General features: G+C 46.2%; 1 protein-coding gene across 1 annotated transcript in view; it reads left to right on the top strand.

Moving 5' to 3' along the window:
- Positions 1 to 5,654: 5,654 nt before the first annotated feature.
- LOC106592511 (uncharacterized) overlaps positions 5,655 to 9,290 on the top strand; it is a 165,406-nt gene continuing 161,770 nt past the window's right edge. Inside the window, exon 1 of the mRNA XM_045701548.2 lies at positions 5,655 to 6,079. Coding sequence (XP_045557504.2) covers positions 6,026 to 6,079 — 54 coding nt within the window. The 5' untranslated portion in view covers positions 5,655 to 6,025. The remainder of the gene's footprint in view (positions 6,080 to 9,290) is intronic.

The raw sequence follows: 9,290 nt of genomic DNA, 5'->3' as shown, positions 1-9,290 counted from the left end.
ATACTGAACCATATTGGGTGGGGGTTACACCCTACAGGAGGATGGGTAATGTAACCTATACTGAACCATATTGGGTGGGGGTTACACCCTACAGGAGGATAGGTAAGGTAACCTATACTGAACCATATTGGGTGGAGGTTACACCCTACAGGAGGATGGGTAATGTAACCTATACTGAACCATATTGGGTGGGGGTTACACCCTACAGGAGGATGGGTAATGTAACCTATACTGAACCATATTGGGTGGGGGTTACACCCTACAGGAGGATGGGTAATGTATCCTATACTGAACCATATTGGGTGGGGGTTAAACCCTACAGGAGGATGGGTAATGTAACCTATACTGAACCATATTGGGTGGGGGTTACACCCTACAGGAGGATGGGTAATGTATCCTATACTGAACCATATTGGGTGGGGTTACACCCTACAGGAGGATGGGTAATGTATCCTATACTGAACCATATTGGGTGGGGTTACACCCTACAGGAGGATGCGTAATGTATCCTATACTGAACCATATTGGGTAGGGGTTACACCCTACAGGAGGATGGGTAATGTAACCTATACTGAACCATATTGGGTGGGGGTTACACCCTACAAGAGGATGGGTAATGTATCCTATACTGAACCATATTGGGTGGGGGTTACACCCTACAGGAGGATGGGTAATATATCCTATACTGAACCATATTGGGTGGGGTTACACCCTACAGGAGGATGCGTAATGTAACCTATACTGAACCATATTGGGTGGGGTTACACCCTACAGGAGGATGGGTAATGTATCCTATACTGAACCATATTGGGTGGGGGTTACACCCTACAGGAGGATGGGTAATGTATCCTATACTGAACCATATTGGGTGGGGGTTACACCCTACAGGAGGATGGGTAATGTATCCTATACTGAACCATATTGGGTGGGGTTACACCCTACAGGAGGATGCGTAATGTAACCTATACTGAACCATATTGGGTGGGGGTTACACCGTACAGGAGGATGGGTAATGTATCCTATACTGAACCATATTGGGTGTCTGTGGCTCAAAGTTCGGAATCAGTGCCAAACTAACAGAGGAAAACATATCTCATTCTCTGTTGCTCTTTTTTTCTCTCTTTTTCAGCCGCTGGCTCGCTCCACATGACCCCATCATACACACACACAAACACACACGCACAGTTGTCCCGTGGGTATGCTGTAACAGTGCCAGGCAAACCTACTGATGTTCTACAGAGGGTGTACTCCTCCGAGTCCTCCTTTCTCCTCCCCCCATCCCTGCCTTCATCAATTTCCCTCTCCCCCTCTCTCTATCCCTCTCTATCTCTTTCCATCTCTGTACCGATTTTTCCTTGAGCGGATGGTCGGGGGACTCGGAACATAGTTATAAATAATTTGTACACTGCAAATTGACCGCAAGAATCCCAAACAGATACAGTATTTGGCAAAAACAGAATAATTTCAAACCTTGATCAGATATGCATCTTTATTTATGCGTGGGAATACTTGGGAATACATGTCCTAAATTAAAATAACTTTGAGCTCAATTTCCTGGTCATTTTACAGTATTTTATCAAGAAATTTTAACAAACTTGTGGGGCCAACCTGCTCTACTTACTTTCTCCTTCCCTCTGTCTCTCCTTCCCTCTGTCAAACCTCTCCTTTCTCCCCTCTGTCTATCCTCTGTCGATCCTCTCCTCTCTATCCTCTGTCGATCATCTGTCTATCCTCTGTCTATCCTCTGTCTCTCCTCTGTCGATCCTCTGTCTCTCCTCTGTCTATCCTCTGTCTCTCCTCTGTCTATCCTCTGTCTATCCTCTGTCTATCCTCTGTCTATCCTCTGTCGATCCTCTGTCTATCCTCTGTCTATCCTCTGTCTATCCTCTGTCTATCCTCTGTCGATCCTCTCCTCTCTCTCCTCTGTCGATCCTCTGTCTATCCTCTGTATATCCTCTGTCTATCCTCTGTCTATCCTCTGTCTATCCTCTCCTCTCTCTCCTCTGTCTATCCTCTGTCGATCGTCTCCTCTCTCTCCTCTGTCTATCCTCTGTCGATCCTCTGTCGATCCTCTCCTCTCTCTCCTCTGTCTATCCTCTGTCTATCCTCTGTCGATCCTCTGTCGATCCTCTCCTCTCTCTCCTCTGTCTATCCTCTGTCGATCCTCTGTCTATCCTCTGTCTATCCTCTGTCTATCCTCTGTCGATCATCTGTCTATCCTCTGTCGATCCTATGTCGATCCTCTCCTCTCTCTCCTCTGTCTATCCTCTGTCGATCCTCTGTCGATCCTCTGTCGATCCTCTCCTCTCTCTCCTCTGTCGATCCTCTGTCTATCCTCTGTCTCTCCTCTGTCGATCCTCTGTCTATCCTCTGTCTATCCTCTGTCTATCCTCTGTCGATCCTCTCCTCTCTCTCCTCTGTCTATCCTCTGTCTATCCTCTGTCTATCCTCTGTCTATCCTCTCTGCTCTCTCCTCTGTCTATCCTCTGTCTATCCTCTGTCTAACCTCTCCTCTCTCTCCTCTGTCGATCCTCTCCTCTCTCTCCTCTCTCTATCCTCTGTCGATCCTCTGTCTATCCTCTGTCTATCCTCTGTCTATCCTCTCCTCTCTCTCTCCTCTGTCTATCCTCTGTCGATCCTCTCCTCTCTCTCATCTGTCTATCCTCTGTCTATCCTCTGTCGATCCTCTCCTCTCTCTCCTCTGTCTATCCTCTGTCTATCCTCTGTCGATCCTCTCCTCTCTCTCTCCTCTCTCGCTCCTCTGTCTATCCTCTGTCTATCCTCTGTCTATCCTCTGTCGATCCTCTCCTCTCTCTCCTCTGTCGATCCTCTGTCTATCCTCTGTCTATCCTCTGTCTATCCTCTCCTCTCTCTCCTCTGTCTATCCTCTGTCGATCCTCTCCTCTCTCTCCTCTGTCTATCCTCTGTCGATCCTCTGTCTATCCTCTGTCTATCCTCTGTCTATCCTCTGTCTATCCTCTGTCGATCCTCTGTCTATCTTCTGTCTATCCTCTGTCTATCCTCTGTCGATCCTCTGTCGATCCTCTCCTCTCTCTCCTCTGTCGATCCTCTGTCTATCCTCTGTCTGTCCTCTGTCGATCCTCTCCTCTCTCTCCTCTGTCTATCCTCTGTCTATCCTCTGTCTATCCTTTGTCGATCCTCTCCTCTCTCTCCTCTGTCTATCCTCTGTCTATCCTCTCCTCTCTCCTCTGTCTATCCTCTGTCTATCCTCTGTCTCTCCTTCCCTCTGTCTCTCCTTCCCTTTGTCTCTCTCTCCTTCCCTCTTGTCTCCTCTGTCTCTCCTCTACCGCTCCTCTCCTCTGTCTCCCCTCTGTCTCTCCTCTCCTCTGTCTCCCCTGTGTCTCTCCTCTGTCTTTACTCCACTCTGTCCCTCATCTGTCTCTCCTCCCCTCTGTCTCTCTTCCCCCCTGTCTCACCTCCCCTCTGTCTCTCCTCTGTCTTTCCTCCCCTCCGTCTTCCCTTTGTCCCTACTCTGTCCCCTCTGTCTCTTCTCTGTCTCTCCTTTGCCTCCTATCTGTCTCCCCTCTGTCTCTCTTCCCCCCTGTCTCTCCTCCCCTCTGTCTCTCCTCTGTTTTCCCTCCCCTCTGTCTTCCCTCTGTCTCTACTCAATCCCCTCTGTCTCTCCTCTCCTCTGTCTCTCCTTTGCCTCCTATTTGTCTCCCCTCTGTCTCTCCGACCCTGTGTCTTCCCTCTCTCTGTCTCTACTCTGTCCCCTCTGTCTCACCTCCCCTCTGTCTAACCTCTGTCTCTCCTCTGTCTCTCCTCCCCTCAGTCTTCCCTCTGTCTCTTTTCTGTCCCCTCTGTCTCTCCTCTCCTCTGTCTATCCTTTGTCTCCCCTCTGTCTCTCCTCTCCTCTGTTTCTCTTCTCCTCTGTCTCTCCTCTCCTCTGTCTCTCCTTTATCTCTCCTCCCCTCTGTCTCTCCTCCCCTCTGTCTCTCCTCTCCTCCCCTCAGTCTCGCCTCTCCTCCCCTCAGTCTCGCCTCTTCTCCCCTCTGCCTCGCCTCACCTCTCCTCTCCTCCCCATACCTTCTTCTCCTCCCCCTCCTCCTCCCTCCATCTTGCTCTCTCCCTGTCCCCTATTCCCCTCCACTCCCCTTTCCTAAAACAACTGTTTAAATGTAAACCGTCCATTACCGGTCCATTACCAAATCCTACCCTATTGCCTACATAGTGCACTACCTATAGGGCTTTAGTCAAAAGTAGGGCATTATATAAGGAATAGGGTGCCATTTGGGATGTATCCAGTCTTATTTCAACCCTTACCTACCAGGGGTTGGCCACTCATAAAAACACACCAGGACCCTCTTCTTAACCTGTAACCTCTGACCCCATAGAGCTGACTAGAATGTCTACTGCTTCATTTTCACCCTACGTCTGCGTAAAAAAGAACAGGCACAGGCACACGCTCGCACACACACACACACACACACACACACACACACACACACACACACACACACACACACACACACACACACACACACACACACACACACACACACACACACACACACACACACACACACACACACACACACACACACCACACGTGTCTCCATTGACCCTGGTTTAAAGCTAGCACTGTAAGGTCCTTCTCTGAAGGTCAACTGCTTGACTGACTGCTCATAGGAAAAGAAAGGAGTATATAGGTGTAAAACATGGTAATTAATTAGGGTCGTGGTTACGCCCGTAGGTATATAAGATAAGCTTACTTGACATCTTTAATCTGCACATGGTTCTATTCTTATCAAATCAATATAATAACTGACTGACTGCACTTAAGGGAAGAGTCTATACGTGTGTAACATGGCAATTAGCTATAGATACAGCTATGGGAGCAGCTTAGCCCACATCTATCATCCACACAAACATTGGTATTTTTATTTGGTTTTGCATCATCTTAAATGCATATAGCAGTAACCTTGAACACACATTTAAAAAAATATATATATGCTGTGTTTATTGTGAAATATTTGTAGTGAAAATATATATATATATATATATATTTATTCACTCATTGATACTAGTTACTAAAAGGTTATTATAAAAAATACTGGTTGTGTATTATAATAGTATTATAAAGCTAATAGTAGTGTGTTGACTTTAACAGTTTAAAATATATAATAGGAGAGTATATATTTCACTATAGTAGCAACTATATTATATAGCTAACCATGTTGCATTATAACAGTTTAATGACCTGACAAGAGAACGAGTAGAATCAGGATTATTTTAAGACAATGTGTGTTCAGTGGAGTGTTTAACATCATGACCACTGGTTTCCCTCAGCCCCTTTGTGTTGGAGCAGATATGTGTGTCACTCTCTTTATCGTTCATCTGAACACACACACACACACACACACACACACACACACACACACACACACACACACACACACACACACACACACACACACACACACACACACACACACACACACACACACACACCTAAACACACACACACCAAACACACACACACACAAACTGGCCTCTCACACGATCCCAGTAAGTGGAATGTCCCCTTTAAGTGCAGAGAGGCGAATGGAGAAACGTCGTCTCCTGCTCTCTGTGACGTGGTGCTGCTTATCAACCTATCAGCGGGCTAACCCCGCCCCACAGCCAGGAAGCCAGCAGATCTGGCGACTCAGTGCCGATCCGAGACCAGATTCATACTAGACTCGGTATCATTACGACGAATACTGCAATAGAAACGATGAACTTGCGTGATACTTGAAGGGAATATACAATTAGCTTTATCTTGGCTGCAGTAGCCCTTTCATTTGATACCTGTCGCTTTCTGTACTCAACACCAATTTACCAGACAAAGAAGACTGTGGGGAGACATTCATCCTCCCCCCCTCAAAGGTTGTCTTTAAACCTTTCTGTTCTTTTTTTTTTAAAGAACCTTGTTGGTTTGATATTTTTGGCAGTAGTGGACTGATATACCGAACAGCAAAGTGGATTTAACGGGACCGTCGCCGCTGTCCACCTTATCTCCAAGATGCTAATGGTGTCTCCGCGTTTACTAGTCGACACACCTCGCATGGAGCCCGTAGTAAGTTAACGACCTTTTCATTCTATCCTTCTAATGATCACGAGCGCTAATTACAACTGGCTGCGGTGACAGGCTCGAGCGCTTCTGTCTGTGTAGCCGAATGTGCAGTCAGTCAGTCAGTCAGTGTGCGGGGTTAGATGTTAATTCATTGATGGGAGAGGATATTTACTGAACATGATGCTCACATTCATTTCTTGTAGAGAGACTATAGTTTCAAGTTTTATTTGTCACATGCACAGCTACATTGAAATGCTTAACTTGCAAGCTGTACAGTGCAGTATGCTGTGTGTGTGTGTGTGTGTGTGTGTGTGTGTGTGTCCATATGTTGCTGTTTAATTAAATAGGTGTTTAGTCTATTCAGTGATGGCATTTCTAATAGCCGAAGTTAAAGAGACTGCTTGCCTCTCTCGCTGCCTGTGTGTTTTGTGACACACCGTGTGAGCGCACTGACAGAAATTAAATCACTAGCCTACATTTGGTTAGACCGGATTGATCTCCTAGTGACCACAGAGATTAAATGGCTATTGGTGAGGCTTCCGAGGCTATATGAAAAGCCTGAACATTAGCCTACAGTAAAGATTAACCCTTATCCTAGATATGTGTGTCTCCCTTGCGCGCACGAAACACCAGTCGCTCTCTAGCCTATAATTCCGTGGAAATTCCGTGACTAGACTATAGCCTGATATTATCGGATGTTGTGGTTTCTCGGGTTTGCGTTAAAATTGCAACAAAATGACCATTTCAGAGCTAGAGCGTGTGGGGAGAGAGCGAGGACCGCGGGCGACTCGCTACTTATACCGATTTAATTCAATACACTTACTAGGCATAATAGCATATACATTACGTTACTATAACAACTCTACACGGACGGATCTGCTGTGTCTGACTGCTCTTGCTGCTCGGTTCCAGCACCTCTGAAAAGGCTCCTTCTCCTTTTGAAGGAAAAAACCTTTTGTGTTCTCATGCTTGGCTGAACGAACTGAGCAGCGAGCGCAGCCACAGTCTAGGCTAAGCTCCCGTGTCGCTGTTCTCTCGCTCTCTCGCTCTCTCTCTCTCTCTCTCTCTCTCTCTCTCTCTCTCTCTCTCTCTCTCTCTCTCCCCCGTGAAAGTCAAGCCCCTGCCTCTCTCTCCCGAGCACCAGCATGTGGTCTCCTTATAGGAATTAAAGCCCATTTATATGGCTTCTGAATCGGCCTGGCAGTCAGCGGGCCACCGGTCTGTAACAAAGAGCAGCTCGGAGCGTTGCTTTGGTGTAGGAGAGGCTATTTTAATATCACGCTACAGGGCTACTATGGCCTATTAATGATAATGCTAATGTGTGTGGCTCTCTCTCTTGCTCTCTCTCGCTCTCTGTGTCACGTGGGTTTTGAAACAATAATGTGGATTGGAGGGTGGAAAAGGATTTATGCACCAGATCAGATTGATGGTTGCTTGATGGCTTCGTATGATAACACATTGACACAGATAAATGGTGTGTGTATGAGAGAGAGAGGGAGACATATATCCCAGGAAATAGAGGAGATGCATAGTTTATGGTTTTAGACAAGCGTCTAGCTCCCACTGTGTCCCGAATGGTACCCTATTCCCCAAGGGCCCTGGTCAAAAGTAGTGCCCTAAATAGGGTGCCATTTGGGACACAGCTGTGACTGGCTGAGCGGGGGATTAAAGGCGACTGCTAGAATACACAATGAGATTAAACACACGCCCTGTCATCCATCAGCTTTGTGTGTGTGTGGTGTGTGTGTGTGTGTGTGTGTGTGTGTGTGTGTGTGTGTGTGTGTGTGTGTGTGTGTGTGTGTGTGTGTGTGTGTGTGTGTGTGTGCGTGTGTGTGTGTGTGTGTGTGTGTGTGTGTGTGTGTGTGTGCGCGTGTGTGTGTGCGCGTGTGTGTGTGTGTGTGTGTGTGTGTGTGCCGGGGAGAGCGAAGACACAACACCTAGGCCTAACCCAAGAGCTATTCTTGACCTGGAGTTCAACTGGCTCAATTCACCAGTGGCTTCAGATACTGAAGTCAATTACAACGTCTGAATTTGATTCTAGGTTGTGTCCTGATCATTTCTCCTTCTTCCTGAAGCGTGCACTCGTTCACTACCCCCCACAAATGTAAAAGCATTGGACTGGTGTCGGCCTGGGATAAAGAGACATTTTCCATATACCAGTCCTTTCCTTTTAAATCCATGAATTGAACACTTCGGGGAGAAAGGAGATATTATTGAGACACCGTCTTGGTTGTGCTGTAGTAAGGGTTATTTCTCTTGATTAGTTATCAACACATGCTGACGTTCCATTTTTGTGCCATTGGACGGATCAATGATGGTTTCGGCTCAATTAAACTAAATGGTGAAATGAAAGCAAGCAGTTATAATGGTGATTTAAGAGACTATGTCACCACAGCTCACTCTCTCTCTCCTCTTTCTCTCTCCTCTTTCTCTCTCCTCTTTCTCTCTCCTCTTTCTTTTTCCTCTTTCTCTCCTCTTTCTCTCTCTTCTTTCTCTCTCCTCTTTCTCTCTCCTCTTTCTTTTTCCTCTTTCTCTCCTCTTTCTCTCTCTTCTTTCTCTCTCCTCTTTCTTTCTCCTTTCTCTCTCCTCTTTCTTTCTCCTCTTTCTCTCTCCTCGCTCTCTCTCCTCTTTCTTTCTCCTCTTTCTCTCTCCTCGCTCTCGCGCTCTCGCTACTTGGCTTGACACAGAATTTGGTTAAATACATTTCAGAGTGAGAGCTAGTATTTCCATAGATAGTCTAGGCTAGTTATTTTCCCTTGTTAGTTGATTGCTCAGTCTTTCCCCTGTGACCATACCCCCCACATCTCTCTCAATTTCAATTCAAGGGGCTTTATTGGCATGGGAAACATACACTACCAGTCAAAAGTTTGGACACACCTACTCATTCAAGGGTTTTTCTTTATTTTGACTATTTTCTACATTGTAGAATAATAATGAAGACATCGACATTATGAAATAACACATGGAATCCTGTAGTAACCATCAAAATATCAAAGTAGCCACCCTTTGCCTTGATGACAGCTTTGCGCACTCTTGGCATTCTCTCAACCAGCTTCATGAGGTAGTCACCTGGAATGCATTTCAGTTAACAGGCTGGTAAAAGTTAATTTGTGGAATTTCTTTCCTTCTTAATGTGTTTGAGCCAATCAGTTGTGGTATAGGGTGGTATACAGGTAGGGTGGTATACAGAAGATAGCCCTATTTGGTAAAAGAC

This window comes from Salmo salar, chromosome 18 (genome assembly GCF_965601325.2).
Source record: "Salmo salar chromosome 18, fSalSal1, whole genome shotgun sequence".
Classification (NCBI taxonomy): Eukaryota; Metazoa; Chordata; class Actinopteri; order Salmoniformes; family Salmonidae; genus Salmo; species Salmo salar.
The sequence above is the reverse complement of the archived record's forward strand: the minus strand, read 5'-3'. Positions and strand labels throughout refer to the sequence as shown.